Genomic DNA, 19648 nt, shown 5'->3' with positions numbered 1-19648 from the left:
TGTTCACACTTCCAAACGAAACGATGTATAATCGTTGAATATAGTCCACTTTGTACATTTAAACGTCGTTAACAAGTGTGCTTAATTCGGTCAGCTCGGGAGCTTGCAAATGAGAAGTGTACGTTGGTCGTATGTCTGGCGCACACTGATAGTAACGTAACGCAGGGAGCCGAATAACACCAGATGTTGAAGGCGCAAGGAGTAGCACTATACAGTGCAGCACATTTAAAAGGCAAGGAAACATGGTGTTACTGTCGAAATAATAAATTGGTCTTTCCTAAATCGGGGAAGCTAATTGGGAAGCTGCGTAAGAAACAAGGCTTATTGAAAGGCTGGACCCTTTGAGGAAGGAGTTATAAAGCTGCGCCATACGTTTGACCAGTTACTGGTGCTTTCCGTGGAGCACGATCCACGAGATGGGACGCAGGACCATGACGCCGGCTCATTCGGTAAAGTCACAACTTGCATTTGACATTGCGCATTTCGAATATGCGCAAGCGTTGCCGTTGTACCGGCCCCTGTTTCTTTCTTTTTTTATTTACGTAATAATCACTGGGAACGCGAAGACCCAATAAGCAGCCGGGTGGTCGTGCCGTCTCAGTAACTGAAAAAACAAACAACAAAAACTTATCTGCTTACATAAGCACGCCTGTTTGAAATTAACTGCAAATGACCGATTGTGCTGCTAGGCCATGCACCGCTTGGTCTCCCTGGGTTATCGTGGGACAGCGTTTCCAGAGATAAATACAGTTGTGTTTAGCGTCCCTTCCTTCAACTCTGCTGCGCCGTTCACCCGTCTTATTTTTCTGTATTTCTTTCTGTCGTCTTTTCTTGTTTTTGTTTGCTGACGTTCACCTGCTCAAAACCAGCTTGAAGTTCTTCCTTCAACGACCAAACATGTTAAGTATACGTTTCGGCGAGCTACGGCAACAATAGGTGATTTGCAACACCAACAATGTGGCTTTATCGCGATACAAAATTTCCTGGCGCCTCCCGTTTCCGCTTCAACAAACACCTGCGCTGTGCGCTGGTAAAGCCCTTCCTTACACGATTCTCGCCGATGGTGGCGAGTAGATGGCGGCATTCATAGAGTGGTGTGTAGACATTTCGAGAAGTCATACACGTCCTAGGAGGTGCCCACACCTACGGCGTCGGGGTCAGCTCACCTCCGTTATTATTTCTGAATAAAACGTTTCTGGAACCAAACCACTTTATGTAAATTATATATATATATATATATATATATATATATATATATATTGTGAGACGTCGGCCGATGCGATGCCTTTATTTCTGAGCAGCCGCCCGAGTCAGAGACGAAGCACCGCACGAGACAAAAGATGATGATGTATGTAACGTATGTACAGATGAAGACGACGATATGCGCAAAATGCGCTCACACTAACTTCCCCCCTTCAGGAAAGCGGTCAGCAAGACCGCAAGCTAGAAAGGGTAGGTACGGCGAATGTAAGGTTTCAGGCGAGAGACGTGAACGATTTCAGTAGAGCGGCGGCGGCGGTCAGTAGCTGAGCTGACAGGAGTGACGCGGTAGTTAACGGCCGAAGTTCTTTGCAAAACGGTGTAGGGGCCGAGATATCTCTGGAGAAACTTTTCACAGAGGCCCGGTGCGCGAACAGGTGTCCACAAAAAAACTTCGTCGCCTGGGCGGAACGAAGCAACGCGACGCGTCGCATCATAACGAATTTTCCTTTTGTCCTGAATGGTAGCGGTGTTGGCGCGAGCAATTTCACGGCAGCGGGCGATGCGAGCAGCAAATTCTTCAGGAAGAGACGCGGATGGAGCCGCAGGTGCTGAAAGGAGTGTAGTGTCCAAGACGAAAGACGGCGCACGACCGTACACAAGGAAGAAGGGACTGTAATTGGTTGTACGTTGGACGGCAGTATTGTACGCAAACGTCACGAAAGGTAGGATGGTGTCCCAGTTGGTGTGATCGGGTCGAACATACATTGACATCATGTCGGACAAAGTTCGATGAAAACGCTCGGTAAGGCCATTTGTTTGCGGATGGTACGCTGATGTGGTCTTATGGGTGGTGTCAGAGGCCTGGAGGACTTCACGAAGAACATGCGAAAGAAACATCTTGCCACGGTCACTCAGGAGGACACGAGGTGCGCCGTGGCGCAAAACGATAGCGTGCACGAAAAAGTCGGCGACTTCGGAGGCAGTACCAGAGCGGAGAGCAGCTGTCTCCGCGTACCGCGTGAGATGATCCACTGCGGTAACGATCCAGCGGTGACCAGCGGGCGTGAGTGGGAGGGGTCCGTACAAGTCTATGCCCACAATTTCGAAGGGGGTGGACGGGCATGGTAGAGGCTGCAGAGGACCGGCTGGAAGGGATGTCGAGCGTTTTCTGTGTTGGCATGACGCGCAGGAGCTAACGTATTTGGCGACAGAGACGGAAAGACCCGGCCAGAAACAACGCGTTTTGATGCGGTCGTAGGTCTTAAGAAAGCCCAAGTGGCCAGCCGTCGCGTCGTCGTGAAATGCTTCTAATACTTGGAGTCGAAGTGAGCGAGGTATGACTGGTACCCACCGGTTACCGGAAGGATGGTAGATTAATCGAAATAACGCTCCACCCTGAAGCTTAAAACGTGAAAGTTGTCGTCTTAAGCGACTGTTGGGGGGTCGTGCCAAGCCAGTAAGTCGGTCGATCAGCGTTCGGCAGTATGGGTCAGTACGCTGGAGTGAGACGAGGTCAGTGGACGGAAGAAAGTCAACTGAGGCAACCGCCTGTCCCGGGCTACTGGACGTGTTCTGAGACGTGTGGCTAGATGGGGACGTGCAGACCGAAGGTGAAGCATGGGCGTTTGGAGACAGCGGGCAGCGTGACAAAGCGTCGGCATCTTGATGTTGTTTGCCGGACCTATACGTGACAGTAAAGTCATATTCCTGCAAGCGCAGTACCCAACGGCCTAGGCGTCCAGACAAGTTTTTCAGGGACGACAACCAACAGAGGGCATGATGGTCGGTCACAATTGTGAAATGGCGGCCGTAGAGATAGGGTCGAAATTTTTGTATTGACCACACGATGGCGAGGCATTCCTGTTCTGTAATTGTGTAGTTGCGCTCAGCAGGAGAAAGCGTACGACTTGCATAAGCCACGACTTGCTCTTCAGATTTCTGATTCCGCTGCAGCAGGACAGCGCCAAGTCCATGCCCACTGGCATCAGTGTGTAGAATAGTAGGGGCGGTTGCATCGAAATGACGGAGCACGGGCCCTGACGTGAGAAGTCGTTTGAGGGTCTGGAAGGCGGCTTCACAGTCGTCCGACCACACAAAGGACGCGCTCGAAGTCAGAAGTTTGTGTAGAGGAGCGGCGATGGTGGCGAAGTCACGGACAAAGCGGCGGAAGTAGGACGCGAGTCCTAGAAAGCTGCGGAGTTCTTTAAGTGTGGTTGGTGGCGGAAATTGCAGCACTGCAGCGATTTTATCGGGATCAGGCTGGATGCCATGCTTACTGACGACGTGGCCCAATACTTTAATGCTTCGGCTTGCAAAGCGGCACTTTTTGGTATTGAGTTGGAGACCAGCCTTTGCTAGACACGTCAGAACTTGGTCTAGACGTTGTAGGTGCTGGGAGAAACTCGACGAAAAGATGACAATGTCGTCCAAGTAACAAAGGCATGTCTTCCACTTTAAGCCACGGAGTACTGTATCTATCATACGTTCAAACGTAGCTGGCGCATTGCACAGTCCAAAAGGCATCACGTTAAATTCGAAAAGGCCATCAGGTGTAGCAAACGCAGTCTTTTCTTTATCTTGCTCATGCATTGGAATCTGCCAATATCCTGAGCGCAAGTCGAGGCTCGAGAAATACTCGGCACCTTGTAAGGTATCCAAAGCATCGTCAATACGAGGCATAGGATAAACATCCTTGCGGGTAATTTTGTTTAGCGCCCTATAATCGATGCAGAAGCGCACAGAACCATCCTTTTTCTTAACGAGCACAACAGGAGAAGACCAAGGGCTTGCTGAAGGCCTTATAATGTTGCGTGTCAGCATGTCGTTCACTTGTTCTTCTATAACTTTTCGCTCCGAAGGTGACACACGGTACGGGCGACGGCGAATGATGCGAGAGCCGTCTGTTTCAATTCGATGAGTAGTTACAGTGGTCTGACCCAGGCCTCGCGAAGAAACGTCAAAACAAGCTGCATGCTTCATTAAAATGGTGAGGAGTGCATCCGTCTGGGCCGGATTGAGATCTCCACTCAAGGTGGCCTTAATAGCACTAGTGTGGCCTTCTGCGGGCGTACAATGCGCGGAAGATGTGGCAGGCGAAACACTGACGACACATACCGGCGCAGCATCGGCGAGCTTGGCGACGGTAGACCCTTTGGGCAGTAGTAGTGGCTCAGGAGTCGTATTAAAGGCTGTGAGGTTGGCATAGCCACTCGAGAATCGGACCAAGCAAGAAGCGATGGCGAGTCCTCGAGAAATGCAGCGCTGAGAAGGTACAACCAATGCGTCTCCGTCGACAATGTCTGTTGACTCAAGGGTAAGAACACGTTCTTCGTCTGGTTGTATAATAAAATCCGCTGCTGCAATGAGGTTGGGACACGGGGAATCGAAAACAGGATAAGTCTCGGTGTCGCTGATGTGGATGCTTGGGTCGCCGCACGAAATTAGTGCAGAAGCAGCAGACAGGAAGTCCCATCCTAATATCATCTCATGAGCGCACGTCGAAAGCACCGCAAATTGCACATGGTGACGAATACCGTCTATCAGGACGCGAGCTGTGCACTGTCCGGTAGGAAAGATGGGAACGTCATTGGCACCACACAGGACCGGACCAACATACGGCGTTTGCACTTTTCGCAGACGGAAGCACAGTTCACGATGTATAACAGAAATAGCGGCTCCAGTATCTACAAGGGCGTCGACGGAAACACCTTCCACACAAACTGAGAGCAAATTGGCGGGGCGAGCAGGAGGAATTGGGACAGTCCGATACGATGCAGTTTCTCCTCCGAAAACTGCAGCCTCTAGTTTTCCGGACGGGTGTCCACAACGTGGGAAGCAGCACGCAAGGGCGATGAGGAACGGCGGTAAGGTGAAGGAGAGCGACGCCGGGGCGAGCGGGATGCTCGAGCCATGTCATGGGAAGGTGAAGGAGAGCGACCGGAAGAGGTTGTGTACGGTCCGGGAACGTACGAATCTGGGCCTGGTATCCTTTCTCGCTCAAAGGTGTCATAGCCTCGCCTTTCACCTGGGTGACGCCCGGGAACGTAGGAGTCAAACCTATGTGCGCTGTCTCGCTCAAAGGTAGCATAGCCCCGCCTTTCATCTTGCTGACGCCGACGGCAGAAGCGAGAAATGTGGCCGCGAATACCGCAGTAGAAACAAACAGGGCGCGACGACCGCCACGGAGAGTAGTACGGCTCTGCAGGAGTATTCGCTGCCAGCGAAGCTAGGGGATCGCGGTAAGCTTCGGCACGTGGAGACGGAACGGTCGAGGGAGGCCGGGAGGCAATTTCGGCATAACTTGGCGGACGAAATGGTGCAGTAGACTTGTCCATTTGGACGTTTGTCATCGACGCCAGTTCGTCCTTGACGATGTCACGCAGTCCAGGAGGAGCGGGGCGAACGGTTGCAAGCGTCGTAGGTCCAGAAAGATGGCCGTGAAGCTCCTCCCTGATGAGAGTGCGTATCAGGGCGCGCAGCTCAGCATCACCGTTGAGATGAGGGTCGGTAGAGGCGCGTGGCAGGCGAATAGACTGGAGCGTGTCGAGACGCTGGCAGGCCGTGATAATATCCCCAACGCAGTTTGGGTTCTGCATGACGAGAGCATTAAAGGCGACCGTGTTGATGCCTTTCAGTATGTGGCGAACGCGATCAGCTTCCGCCATGTCACTCTGTGCGCGGCGGCAGAGAGCGAGGACGTCCTCAATGTAGGACGTATAGGACTCGTCTTGCTCTTGTATGCGCGTTGCCAGCTTCTGTTTCGCGACGGCGGAGCGTCCAGAGGACATGCCGAATATCTGGCGAAATTGCTGGGTGAATGATGACCAGTCCGAAAAGTCACTTTCGTGGTTAAAAAACCATGTCTTCGCAACTTCGGTCAAGTAAAAAGCGACATACCGCAATTTGTGCGTGTCGTCCCAATGATTGGCGTCGCTGGCTCTGTTGTAGTGATCCAGCCAATCGTCGACGTCGTCGCCGCGGAGGCCGGCAAAGACGGGAGGATCTCGGTGTGTGGTGTTCACCGTCCAGGTAGGCCCAGCGGGCTGAGCAGAGGTGGCAGCAGCACTGGTGGACGGGTTGGTTTCTGCCATCACCGTGGTAGGCGAGAGCAAACGACGACCGGATCGGAGCTCCAGGGGAATCGGGAAAGTAAGAGGACGTGGGAATCGAAAGCACTCTCCACCACTTGTGAGACGTCGGCCGATGCGATGCCTTTATTTCTGAGCAGCCGCCCGAGTCAGAGACGAAGCACCGCACGAGACAAAAGATGATGATGAGTCGTATGTACAAATGAAGACGACGATATGCGCAAAATGCGCTCACAATATATATATATAAACTGTTTTTTTTATTTATATCATCTGCCGTCGATTATCCTCGGGGGATTAAACTCGTCGAGCGAGTGACGTCAAGATCTGTAAATACACACCATACACGCGCGCGGCTAATTACGCGACAGGCAGGTTGGGGGAGGCGAAGGAAAGTTGCGTGCCCAATTCAAAAACGCATTCACACTAGCCTTCGAACAAAAGTGGGGACCTCTGTAAATTACTGGTATCTCGCCCCATCCCCAATGAGCAGTCGGTACGATGGTCTTTCTCGCGCATACAGGCTGTAATGTATTATTCAACCACGTTAATGGCAATAAATACATTGCCACAACGCCAAAAAGCACTGGATGAGTGTAGCACCCCCCTCCGACCTTTGACTTCGAAAACGCAAAAAGCTACCCGACCGTTTAGTTGGCTCCTGGCGCTCGCTATCGCTTTACCGTGGCCACCGTTTCTGTATGCGTGCGTTTCAGATATATCTTCCGAACCAACTCGAACGCTACGCGCTTTGTCACTGCAGGGCGGTATGGTATGGTATGAAGGACCTTATTGGGTCCTGAAGGTCAACCCTCAGTTGACGCGGGCCGCTCTCACGTTGGGACTGTCAGGCCGAGCCCCTTGCTGCCACCATTCTTGTTGCTTGTCACAGTCTGTGAAGACCGGCGTGCGGGCGAATTAGATGTCGTCGATGCACACAGGCGTATTGTCACGTGGCATTCTATTAAAAAAATACATATTCTCCTAATATATCTAATATACATTTTCTTTTACATTTTATTCTTTCTCGTTTTATATTGAACTATCCTCGGTTCCTGGCCAATCTTACAAGAGCGGGTATCTGCCACTAACTTCGAAGCTCTACATACTCCCTCGTGCATCGCGTCGTTTTCTCGCGAGTGCTTTTGCTCAGCCGCCGACGTCGCGACAACTGGTCGAACGACGTCCGGCGGACCTGTCACGCTACTCGCTGTCGCCAGTTGCGTTGTTGAATTCCAGGTGCACAAAGATGCGCTAACTCAAAAGCTGACGCGACCACCAGGCGTATAGAAGAAACGAAATTGATTAGCGTGGTCGTCAAAAGGCTGGAACCCTAAAAGATTTACTACCCTCACCGAAAGCGGGGTCTGCCAGTCAGCCGAGTGTCGCCGTTGAAGGTCGTACAATGACCCTGTCTGCCGCTGAGAGCTGCCAAATGCGGCCCTTCGCTTTTCCTGGAAACGCAATGGGGACGCGCTTCCCCCTTTTTCGTCCCGTCGAGAGCTGAATGTAGGCGTCAGTAAGCACCTGTTACCACGGGACCTCCCGTAGCATCTTTCGATCACGTGATGGGCCGTCTTTTTTTCACGGCCGAAGCGGCGCTGCACTCTTGCGCACGTTGTAAAATTGTCACATTGAAAGTTAACGTAATTAATGATCAGCTGTGATCGAGGAAATTGAGGCTCCGTAGCCGAATTATTGGGTCGACGGCTACCCAATAAAGCAATACAAATGAGAAAAACGATGTAATAGTTCAGCGGAAATCCGCTAGGTGGAGATAAGTAATTAAAGAGAAACTGAGACTTCCACCCAAATGTAGCAATTCGCTACTATGGAAACCCAACCGGGTTCCTCGAAAGAAAACTTCGCAGTTGAAGAAAAATTCGTCCTGGTCCGGGACTCGAACCCGGGACCACCGCCTTTCCGGGGCAGCCGCTCTACCATCTGAGCTAACCAGGCGGCTAGCAGATGGCAGGGCGAAGTCGAATTTGTCGACAACTCGAAGCAAAGGCAAGTATATGATGTAATAGTTCAGCGGAAATCCGCTAGGTGGAGATAAGTAATTAAAGAGAAACTGAGACTTCCACCCAAATGTAGCAATTCGCTACTATGGAAACCCAACCGGGTTCCTCGAAAGAAAACTTCGCAGTTGAAGAAAAATTCGTCCTGGTCCGGGACTCGAACCCGGGACCACCGCCTTTCCGGGGCAGCCGCTCTACCATCTGAGCTAACCAGGCGGCTAGCAGATGGCAGGGCGAAGTCGAATTTGTCGACAACTCGAAGCAAAGGCAAGTATATGATGTAATAGTTCAGCGGAAATCCGCTAGGTGGAGATAAGTAATTAAAGAGAAACTGAGACTTCCACCCAAATGTAGCAATTCGCTACTATGGAAACCCAACCGGGTTCCTCGAAAGAAAACTTCGCAGTTGAAGAAAAATTCGTCCTGGTCCGGGACTCGAACCCGGGACCACCGCCTTTCCGGGGCAGCCGCTCTACCATCTGAGCTAACCAGGCGGCTAGCAGATGGCAGGGCGAAGTCGAATTTGTCGACAACTCGAAGCAAAGGCAAGTATATGATGTAATAGTTCAGCGGAAATCCGCTAGGTGGAGATAAGTAATTAAAGAGAAACTGAGACTTCCACCCAAATGTAGCAATTCGCTACTATGGAAACCCAACCGGGTTCCTCGAAAGAAAACTTCGCAGTTGAAGAAAAATTCGTCCTGGTCCGGGACTCGAACCCGGGACCACCGCCTTTCCGGGGCAGCCGCTCTACCATCTGAGCTAACCAGGCGGCTAGCAGATGGCAGGGCGAAGTCGAATTTGTCGACAACTCGAAGCAAAGGCAAGTATATGATGTAATAGTTCAGCGGAAATCCGCTAGGTGGAGATAAGTAATTAAAGAGAAACTGAGACTTCCACCCAAATGTAGCAATTCGCTACTATGGAAACCCAACCGGGTTCCTCGAAAGAAAACTTCGCAGTTGAAGAAAAATTCGTCCTGGTCCGGGACTCGAACCCGGGACCACCGCCTTTCCGGGGCAGCCGCTCTACCATCTGAGCTAACCAGGCGGCTAGCAGATGGCAGGGCGAAGTCGAATTTGTCGACAACTCGAAGCAAAGGCAAGTATATGATGTAATAGTTCAGCGGAAATCCGCTAGGTGGAGATAAGTAATTAAAGAGAAACTGAGACTTCCACCCAAATGTAGCAATTCGCTACTATGGAAACCCAACCGGGTTCCTCGAAAGAAAACTTCGCAGTTGAAGAAAAATTCGTCCTGGTCCGGGACTCGAACCCGGGACCACCGCCTTTCCGGGGCAGCCGCTCTACCATCTGAGCTAACCAGGCGGCTAGCAGATGGCAGGGCGAAGTCGAATTTGTCGACAACTCGAAGCAAAGGCAAGTATATGATGTAATAGTTCAGCGGAAATCCGCTAGGTGGAGATAAGTAATTAAAGAGAAACTGAGACTTCCACCCAAATGTAGCAATTCGCTACTATGGAAACCCAACCGGGTTCCTCGAAAGAAAACTTCGCAGTTGAAGAAAAATTCGTCCTGGTCCGGGACTCGAACCCGGGACCACCGCCTTTCCGGGGCAGCCGCTCTACCATCTGAGCTAACCAGGCGGCTAGCAGATGGCAGGGCGAAGTCGAATTTGTCGACAACTCGAAGCAAAGGCAACAATCGGGTTCGAGCAAAGGCAACAATCGTGTTCGAGTCCCGGACCAGGACGAATTTTTCTTCAACTGCGAAGTTTTCTTTCGAGGAACCCGGTTGGGTTTCCATAGTAGCGAATTGCTACATTTGGGTGGAAGTCTCAGTTTCTCTTTAATTACTTATCTCCACCTAGCGGATTTCCGCTGAACTATTACATCATATACTTGCCTTTGCTTCGAGTTGTCGACAAATTCGACTTCGCCCTGCCATCTGCTAGCCGCCTGGTTAGCTCAGATGGTAGAGCGGCTGCCCCGGAAAGGCGGTAGTCCCGGGTTCGAGTCCCGGACCAGGACGAATTTTTCTTCAACTGCGAAGTTTTCTTTCGAGGAACCCGGTTGGGTTTCCATAGTAGCGAATTGCTACATTTGGGTGGAAGTCTCAGTTTCTCTTTAATTACTTATCTCCACCTAGCGGATTTCCGCTGAACTATTACATCATATACTTGCCTTTGCTTCGAGTTGTCGACAAATTCGACTTCGCCCTGCCATCTGCTAGCCGCCTGGTTAGCTCAGATGGTAGAGCGGCTGCCCCGGAAAGGCGGTGGTCCCGGGTTCGAGTCCCGGACCAGGACGAATTTTTCTTCAACTGCGAAGTTTTCTTTCGAGGAACCCGGTTGGGTTTCCATAGTAGCGAATTGCTACATTTGGGTGGAAGTCTCAGTTTCTCTTTAATTACTTATCTCCACCTAGCGGATTTCCGCTGAACTATTACATCATATACTTGCCTTTGCTTCGAGTTGTCGACAAATTCGACTTCGCCCTGCCATCTGCTAGCCGCCTGGTTAGCTCAGATGGTAGAGCGGCTGCCCCGGAAAGGCGGTGGTCCCGGGTTCGAGTCCCGGACCAGGACGAATTTTTCTTCAACTGCGAAGTTTTCTTTCGAGGAACCCGGTTGGGTTTCCATAGTAGCGAATTGCTACATTTGGGTGGAAGTCTCAGTTTCTCTTTAAATGAGAAAAACGTTCTGTCGAAATTCCTTTAAAGTACCCTTAAAATCTAAACAACAGAGCATAAAATCACGACGTCATTTTCCACTTGCAGACAAAAAAAAAAAAAGAAAAAACAATCAAAGTGTTTTTTTTTTCGATTTTTTTTTTTTTTTTTTTTTTACAGTTGTCCTCGCGACACAAAAGATGGGGACGGTTGCAACATGAGGTTATTGTTGGTCATCTTGGCTTATATTGTAGTGAGCTTTATTAAACTAATAATAATTTGCATACATCTGGCGGTCCATTCATACTTTTTTCTTACATTTTCTTTTTTTTTCTCCCCTCCCCTAACGACAATCGGAAGTCGGGGGTCCTATGACCACGGTGCTACATGTTTCTTTTGCAGTGGGCTCATATGGGTCTCAAACCTCGGCGAGAAGCAGAAGAGTCTCTGGAAAATTATCGAAGTACATTGTGATCTGTACGAAGAGGGAAACGAGAGCTCGTCTTATGCTGCTACCTCGTGTATGACTGATTTACTTAGAAGCAAAATGCAGTACTTCATATTTCAAAATCACCGGAGAACTGACTACGCGGTTAAGTACATTAAACTGTACATGTGCCTGAGACTATACATTGCATGCGCTGTTTCTTTGGGACTGATTCTCTGTTTAAGATCGATAGATGCACATTGTAGCAGAAGTGGCTCTCTGCAGGTGGATTACTTGAAGGCGTGGACATTGCTTGGTACATCGAATCGTAATGCACCCATAACCAGTTACTGTAGGAAACTGGACTAAGTCTGGTTAACCTCTCTGTATTTCCTTCTTCCCTTCTCTCTATCTTCCGACTAATCCAATTATTTAAGAAGCACGGAAGAAACGCGGGCGAATTTCTAAGATTGCATGGTGGCTACACAGCGCGAAAAAGTGTAGGCACGAGGCAAACCTAACTTCGAAGTGGAATTTATTAGATAAAAAAAATGAAAATAAGAGCCAAAAGAATAACGCAATGACAAAGTATATCACTTAACCATTTCAGGATACACGTTGCCATAATTTGCAATCCTGGCAGCAAGTCGTATCTCGAAGCGAAATTCCTTAGAAAAGGCAACAGAAGGTTTCAATTGTCAACCTAGTGATACACTCGCGTGCTTAGCAATTACTGCGTTTTTTTTTTTTTCTATAGCGGAGCGTTGCCACATTGACTGCAGTGTAAAGCAAGGAACCCCTCTCTCCCTTTCTGCACTTTTGAGTTATCCTCCTGTAAACTTATATTATTTCATCTGCCTGGCAGGGGGGTGTCATATCCACATCCACTGTGTAATCAACAAACCTCCTTCTCACACGTGTGCGATTCCTTTTTAACATGGCATACACGTCTTGGCTCACAAATGAAGCAGTTTGTGCGGAGCAGAAAAAAAAGAAAACTACAGAAACTCCCTGCCCAATCTTCTTTAGCTTATGCTACATATACCATGTTTGTACGGAATAACTGACAACCTTCTTTCGTGCTAAGTCTAGTGCAGCACGCAATAACGTCGCTGTTATTTCACTCCTTATGCCACGCCTCTGACACAGAATCGAACAGGTGACGAGGCCAGCCTGCGTGGTGCCTTTAACAGAACAATCTGCGCGCTGAAACTCTCCCGAGTCACGTGGTGGCAAGAGTTGTTCGAGGCGCTCCCGAAACATGAGCGCGCCGTGTTACGCTTGACAAGCTTGCCGTGCATTGTGTGCAGAGCTTGTCTCATGCCGTGCCTTTCCGGCTCTGCACGTAAGCAGGCCGAGCCGGTAATCGAACGTACAACGCCTGGATCCAGAGGCGGCCTTCTCATGCAGTGATCAACCAGCTTCCTTCTTTTTTAATCATTTATTGTCAGGCACGGAACGCAGTACAAAATTGACAAAGAAACGCTATTTACTATCTGTTCTCGGGGCGCGATAGTTCAGTGCAATACCGTATATGTCAGTTTACACACTGATCCACGCGTACACGCTCGTAAATTTCACGTAACGCACAACGAACTAGACAAAGTAGCTACAAAACTATTGAACACACTAATGCGTGTGCATTTAAGTATTGAAATTAACGAAAATAGCGTAGCTTAGGCTCTGCATGCCAAAACCCTATCTCCATCATCGGCCATTTGCGTTCTGTTTGCAATCTCGCAGGTGTTGTGGTCTTTACTTTGGGTGCACAGAACCTCGAACTTCCCAAGGGAGAGTTCTAGGTTCTACGCAACCAATATTAATGGATGCGAACCGCCGGACATTCAAATGAACGCAAACGACGCTTGGTTGCGCTACTTCTGCAATTTTCTGATAATGCACCGGCGATATCATTTCACCGTGTCTTACGATTCACACAGTACAAGAACATATAGCGTGAACTTTGTTTGAGCGCCTATGGCGAATACAAGTGTCGTGTATCACACTAAATATCCAACTTCTTGCACTGCTGGACAACACCTTAAAGTCGGACATATATATTCTCGTTACTTTGACTTGAATGAAAGTACGCAGATAAATGTCGCACGTAGGTAAAATTATTACCGAACAAATATAACCAGTAAATGCCACAAAGCATTGACATTCTAAATGAAAATGATCACCGCACGGCCTTGTCGAAATAGAATAGATACTTGTCGAAATTACAAGCAAGTTATGCATGTGTTTCCCGTTTTTCACTGGACCGTTGTGGGAAAGCACGCGCCATACTTCAACCAGGAAATCACAAAGAACGTACTGACTAATGCTACTAGTAAGCACTGTTCATTCAACACTCCAGACCAATTCGCGCAGCAGCAATTGCCCCACTGTTTTCGTTTACAACAACATATCTGACAGAAACAATGAATTTGTCAGTGAAAGGCCTCATAATCTTAACCCTTGCTCGCTCTTGCCTCTTGGCCACGAAATCCACAAATAATCGAAAAAAAACTATTATTATTTTTTTCTTTTGTTCATACTGCGCAACAGGTGAAACTGCTTCGTCTACTGCCGAGTTACCCAATGTCCACTTTGAGTAGTTTAAACGGAATGTTCCCAAAGGCCACTGTAGGAGGTGCAGGCCACCATTTCGGCGCTGACCGTATACAGGCCGACTTGACGATCAAGGCTGCGAAGGCGATTGGTCCTCTTCTACCGGGGACATTTGCAATCGGGGGCAATTTGTGGACGCGGTTTCCCACTCTCCAAGGACGCGTTCTGGTCACACCTAGTCAGTGTTCCCAGTTTCTGTATCAGTCAAGACATCGTCGGTTGCTCAGCCGTTGTTTCGCCGAATAGCGCTGTTTATTGCGTGCTCTCGAAACCAGTTTCCCCTTCACAGGTCGATGTTTTCTAGTTTCTGTACCGGTATAGACTTCGACAGGGCGTTCAACCATTGTTTTTGGCTACTGCGGCTGTTTCTTGCTTGCTCTCGAAACTCCTTTCCCGTTCACAGTCGTTGCTTGCAGTTTCTGTACCGGTATAGACTTCGACAACTATTCGTTCAACTATTGTTTCGGCTACTAGCGCTGTTTCTTGCCTGCTCTCAAAAGCAATGCCCTGTTCACAGTCAGTGTTCCCAGTTTGTTTATTAGTCGAGACTTCGACGGGGTGTGCAGTCGTCGTTTCGGGTACTGCGGCTGGTTCTTGCTTGCTCTCGAAACCACTTTCCCGTTCACAGTCGATGTTTGAAGTTTCTGTGCCCGTAGAGACTTCGACAGGATGTTCATCCGTTGTTTCGGTGACTGCGGCTGGTTCTTGCTTGCTCTCGAAAGTGCATGCCTCCTCACACGCCGCAGTCGGGGTCACTTGCGTTTCTTCTGGTTCCACAGAACGCTCACACGTCGTGTGTCCGTAGGCTTGACACTTGCTGCATCGCGGCGCTGTACAGTGAAGCGACAAATGACCTGTATTGTTGCACTTCTCACACATTGGCGGTCGATCTGGGACAACGAAGAGAAGTGTTACACCGCGGTACGTCCACAGGTGCGGTAAGTCTTTGGATTTCATTCCTTCCTTGAGGCGCAGGCGAACGTGCCGGTCGGTCCTGTTGAGGACATCTTCGTCCGTAGACCACTTATAGCAGCTCACCTTCTTAACGATGCCAAACTCCTGAAGCGCCTCCCGCAGAGATGCATTCGAGATGTTGAACGGCACCCAGTTAACCTTCATCCAAATCTCTTCCACACCAGGCTCAACGACGGCGCAGTACCGCCCTTTCACCAGCATGCTCCCAGCCTTTGCGAGGGTTTGCAGAGCCTCAGTTGTCTTCAGCTTAAGCAGCCACCTTCCTTGCACCGGTCCAAGGCCTGCGATGTCGTGGTTAAGTCCGAGTGCTTTCAGTGGTTCCACAAAATCACAGAAATTGTATGGACGCCCACTTGGGTCGCAGTACAGAAAAAGACACATATTCCACGCCTCTTCGTCGGCAGACACGACCGGTCGCTTTTTTCGCACTCTTTTGGCAGACGATGGGCCAGGCACTTGATTATCTTGAGCAGACACGACAGATGGCTTTAACACTTCTTTGGCAGACGATGGGCTAGGCGCTTGATTATCTTGAGCAGACACGACAGATGGCTTTAACACTTCTTTGGAAGACGATGAACCAGATGCTTGATTATCTTGAGCAGACACGACAGATGGCTTTAACACCTCTTTGGCAGACGATGAACCAGATGCTTGATCATCTTGACAGGACACAACCGATGACTCCAACACTTCTTCGGCAGGCGATACGCTAGACGTCTGATCATCTCGACCAGACATGACCGAGGCCTTTTGAGAGCTGCTAGTTGCGTCCTCTGCACTCAGCGGCCACTCGCAGAATGAGCGGTCAGCTCATCAGCGCCAGCGTACGCAGCGTACGTTTCAAGCAGGGTGCGGTTGACGTCACCACACAGCGCTAGCGCCGCTGCTTCCCCTAGCGGTCGCCGGCATAGCAAAAATAAATCACAAACAAGAAATGGCGCTGGGCAAGTCGTCTCTTTCTGTCTGAGGGAGAGGGAAATTATACGCCGCACACCGTTCCCTCTCCTTTGGCTCTTTCTACGTCTGGGCAGCCGCAGTATTATCAGTGGAGTAGGCAAGGCAACGGCAGGCCAAACTTCTTGTTGACACCCAGCCATCTCCGTTCCACGAACCTCCTCCCCCCCCCCCCCGCGAAACAAAAAAAAGGTCACAGTTTCGCCCTAAGGGCGAAGCAATGAATGCGATAGCAACACAGCAATGTCATACGAAGTAAGGTGAGCGGCTTTGGTAGCAATATGAATTGTAGTAAACATGAGCTGATTAAGTAAGCAGGTGTGCTGCGGCGTAAGTAGACCGACATGAAGAGAGACTCGATGACCACGAGAAGGCGCGTGTGAAACGGTGGTGTTGATGAGAAACGCGTCCCGTGGGCAGCGCGCGTGCGAAGGGACACACCTGTAACGCTGCACTGCCGATCCGGGCAGCATTACATGTGTAGCGTGCGTTGGAAAATGTGACCCGACTATTACTAACTGAATGAACAAGCGTGGTGTGAGCGCGCACAAAGAAGCATGAAGAGATCACACTGAATGACTGCAGACAACGACTGTCAAAACGGTGGCAGCAAGCATACGCCGCTGCGGGCGAAGGTACGTGGGGTCTATCGCTTCAACAGAAATTGAGCCGCGAATGCACGCGGCGCATAGAGGTCAGAGCCGTGTGGAGATAAGAGACGGTGCGGCGAGCGACGAGCGCGGTTGTTGGCAGAAGTGCCCCCCCCCCCCCCCCCCCCCCGCTTCCTCCGGCGCTGGCTTCCCGCTTCCTTGCTTGCGCGTGGGAGAGATAAGAGACCGTGCGGTCGAGCGACGAGCGCGGTTGTTGGCACAGTAGAAGTGCCCCCCCCTCCCAATGTTCTGGGGCAGCAAACTTTTGAAGTGGCGCGCCTCGTTCCTCTGATTTATTTTATTTATGTATTGATACCTCAAGGGTGCCAACAGGACATTGCATGAGGGGTGGACACGGAAAAGGCGGGAGTGATGATGATGACATTACAAAGATGAGTCAAAACACTCGATGGCAGATCCAAAGCGCGCTGCATCGCGGATGAGTGTAGTTTGTCTCGGAAGGCCATTCCAGTCTCGGGAAGTTCGCACGAAGAACGACTGCAGGAACGTAGTGGTGCGGGCTCGTGGCGGGATTACCGAGTTCGGATGGCCTGTTCGACGAACACGATGAGCCAGCTCGATCAGCTCGCTGTCACGAGGTATGGAATAAAAAAAAAAAAAAAAAAAACCTGTGATAGAGGCATAGGCGAGAGATGCGACGACGAGAGGCAGGAGGCGACAGGTCTAGTTTAGATTTTAGCGATGAAACGCTAGTGTGATATGAGTAATCTGAAAAATAAACCTAGCAGCACGGTTCTGTACAGATTTGAGAGCTTTAGTGAGATTAGTTTGGTAAGGGTCAAAGATAGCACATGCATATCCATAACCGTATTGGCATATTCAAGTTTTGGGCACACGAGCGTTTTATAGGCAACTTATTTTATAGGGTGGCGGTGCCATGAAGAGATTACGGCGAAGATAACCAAGAGTTTTGTTAGCTGAATTGATTATGTGGGTTGCATGATTTGTCCAAGACAAATCTTTGGAGAGGTGAATGCCTAAGTACTTGAAGAAGTCGGTGGTAGATTTAGTACTGTTATTAATCTTGTAGGCGGGGGGGATGTAGTTAGGTCGGCGGTGGAATGAAATGTGTACAGTCATACTAGTGTTCAGGTACATGAACCAAGTAGCACACCAGTCTTGAATATGAAAGAGATCCTCTTGAAGGGAAGTTACGTCAGCGAGGTTATTGATAGGGTGGTACAGGACACAATGATCAGCAAAAAGACGTATTACAGAGGTTACAGTAAATGGCAAGTCATTAACGTAGATTAAAAATAGGGGCGACCCAAGAATAGTGCCCTGAGGTACACCAGAAAGAACGAAGGAAACAGCAGACGTAAGTTTGTCAGCATATACAAACTGTTTTCGGTTAGTTAAAAACACTGGATCCAGTTAAAAACAGATGGATGAATGTTTAGGCTTGATAAGTTTAGCACAAGACGAGAATGTGGAACCTTATCGAAAGCCTTTTCGAAATCTAGGAACAGGGCATCAGTTGGAATGTTACGGTCGAGGTTTAAATGAATGTCATGAGGCTAACTGAGTGTCGCATGAGTGATCTCTCCGGAAGCCATGTTGATTTGGGTGAAAGAACTTCGATGAAGTTACGAAGTTAGCAACATGAGAGTAGATGACGTGTTCCATGATTTAGAAGCATACGCTTCACAACCACATTCTCTCTCATAAACTCTTGCTTGAAATCTGAGCAACAGGCTTAATCAGTGTGATGCCTTTTAAGGAATGGGTAAAAAAATTTAAAAATTAAATTATGGGGTTTTACGTGCCAAAACCATGATCTGATTATGAGGCACGCCGTAGTGGGGGACTCCGGAAATTTAGACCACCTGGGGTTCTTTCACGTGCAAGGAATGGGTATGACCAACGCAATGTTTCTTTGCACATACCTCCTCAGCTCATGAATTCTCCCCAGCTGGGCCGACACCAAACCTTCACCTGTCACTGATTTATTTCTTTGCTTGCTTGCGTTTGCTTGCGTTCGCTTGCTTCTGCCGTGCACTTCTGACAGCCTTTCGAGGCTGGCGTCTGGCGGAATTGTCAATGGATTGTCAAATGGAAGGAAGTTTCCTCGTGCGTGACGTCGGGCGATCGCACAATGGCTGACGTCCTTGTTGCAGGTTCGCATCTTCACGGGATCATTGCGTGCAGATCCTAAACAACAGAGAAGCCATATCACGTTGCCGTAACAAAAACAAAAGTGCGTTGAAGGGGCAAGAACAGATCATAATGCACAGCGAAAGAAGAAAAATGAAGTCAGCTGTCACTTCTGTAGCAATGCTTTGTCGCATTAGTGATTTAAGAAATCCTGTTTCTCGTATTTTACCTCCAGTGCCTCGAGCGGCCTGTCGCGCGGCAATTTTGCATGTATTCGCCGGCTTCTTTCACGCTAGGAAAGCACTTTTATGTAAGACGTATTGTGTAACAGAAAGCTGTGTCGGGAGTTTTTCGTGTTGCTCTACGATTTTCTCATGGGCACTTTTCATCGAATTATATTAATTGAGAAATTTGTTAATTATTTAGAGTAATTATCTAATTATGCGAAATGCAAAAAAATTGATCTCAATATCTCAAATAACCTTACTTGGGTTCTGTCCAGCTACGTGGTAGTGGCAGATTTTCAATGTTTGTCCCAAGTTAAGGGAAACACCCAGTATACTGGTGAAGCATGACGGTGATAAATGCGTTGCTTAAGGTGTAACAACGGACTAGTTAGGGGCGCCACAAGAAAAAAAAAAAAAAAAAAACTCGACAGTAATGCAATGGTAAACTCGGCGGTAATGCAGTTCCACTCAACGTGAAAGCTGAGGAAGTGCGCATCAGTGATTCGCCGGTGTTTCCCTTGTGTTTATCTAGTGTTTAGCAATCCATCATCCGTTTTGACACCTGTGCTCAGGCACAACCGCCGCGCACATGGAGCCAAAGCCTTTGCTGATGATCGGAGCGATTTTAACAAACTTGTGTTAATTACTGTACGTATTGCTTGATTAATTATTACTGCCTTTTAAGTTATTGTGAATCATGATAGTTTATTTTGAACCGGTTTTCAGCATTCTTGGGAAACTTGC

The 19648-nt window shown here is 49.1% G+C and overlaps 2 protein-coding genes and 9 non-coding genes across 14 annotated transcripts in view; 3 read left to right on the top strand and 8 right to left on the bottom strand.

The window, feature by feature from the left end:
* Positions 1-19648, top strand: part of LOC119433205 (MYG1 exonuclease) — a 194220-nt gene that overhangs the window by 100625 nt on the left and 73947 nt on the right. The gene's annotated exons all lie outside the window — the stretch shown is intronic.
* On the bottom strand, positions 8175-8249 carry Trnas-gga (transfer RNA serine (anticodon GGA)). The gene has a single exon. It is a non-coding gene; the product is annotated as a tRNA-Ser (tRNA).
* Trnas-gga (transfer RNA serine (anticodon GGA)) lies at positions 8453-8527 on the bottom strand. The gene has a single exon. It is a non-coding gene; the product is annotated as a tRNA-Ser (tRNA).
* Trnas-gga (transfer RNA serine (anticodon GGA)) lies at positions 8731-8805 on the bottom strand. The gene has a single exon. It is a non-coding gene; the product is annotated as a tRNA-Ser (tRNA).
* Positions 9009-9083, bottom strand: Trnas-gga (transfer RNA serine (anticodon GGA)). The gene has a single exon. It is a non-coding gene; the product is annotated as a tRNA-Ser (tRNA).
* Positions 9287-9361, bottom strand: Trnas-gga (transfer RNA serine (anticodon GGA)). The gene has a single exon. It is a non-coding gene; the product is annotated as a tRNA-Ser (tRNA).
* Trnas-gga (transfer RNA serine (anticodon GGA)) lies at positions 9565-9639 on the bottom strand. Its single transcript has one exon. It is a non-coding gene; the product is annotated as a tRNA-Ser (tRNA).
* Positions 9843-9917, bottom strand: Trnas-gga (transfer RNA serine (anticodon GGA)). Its single transcript has one exon. It is a non-coding gene; the product is annotated as a tRNA-Ser (tRNA).
* Positions 10506-10580, top strand: Trnas-gga (transfer RNA serine (anticodon GGA)). The gene has a single exon. It is a non-coding gene; the product is annotated as a tRNA-Ser (tRNA).
* On the top strand, positions 10784-10858 carry Trnas-gga (transfer RNA serine (anticodon GGA)). The gene has a single exon. It is a non-coding gene; the product is annotated as a tRNA-Ser (tRNA).
* LOC125941449 (uncharacterized) lies at positions 13877-15650 on the bottom strand. The gene is made up of 2 exons (XM_049658672.1): positions 14563-15650; positions 13877-14336 (listed from the first exon to the last, which is right to left on the bottom strand). The coding sequence occupies exons 1-2, from the start codon at positions 15334-15336 to the stop codon at positions 14334-14336; spliced, it is 777 nt and encodes a 258-aa protein (XP_049514629.1). The 5' UTR covers positions 15337-15650; the 3' UTR covers positions 13877-14333.

This window comes from Dermacentor silvarum, chromosome 11 (genome assembly GCF_013339745.2).
Source record: "Dermacentor silvarum isolate Dsil-2018 chromosome 11, BIME_Dsil_1.4, whole genome shotgun sequence".
Lineage (NCBI taxonomy): Eukaryota > Metazoa > Arthropoda > Arachnida > Ixodida > Ixodidae > Dermacentor > Dermacentor silvarum.
The sequence above is the reverse complement of the archived record's forward strand: the minus strand, read 5'-3'. Positions and strand labels throughout refer to the sequence as shown.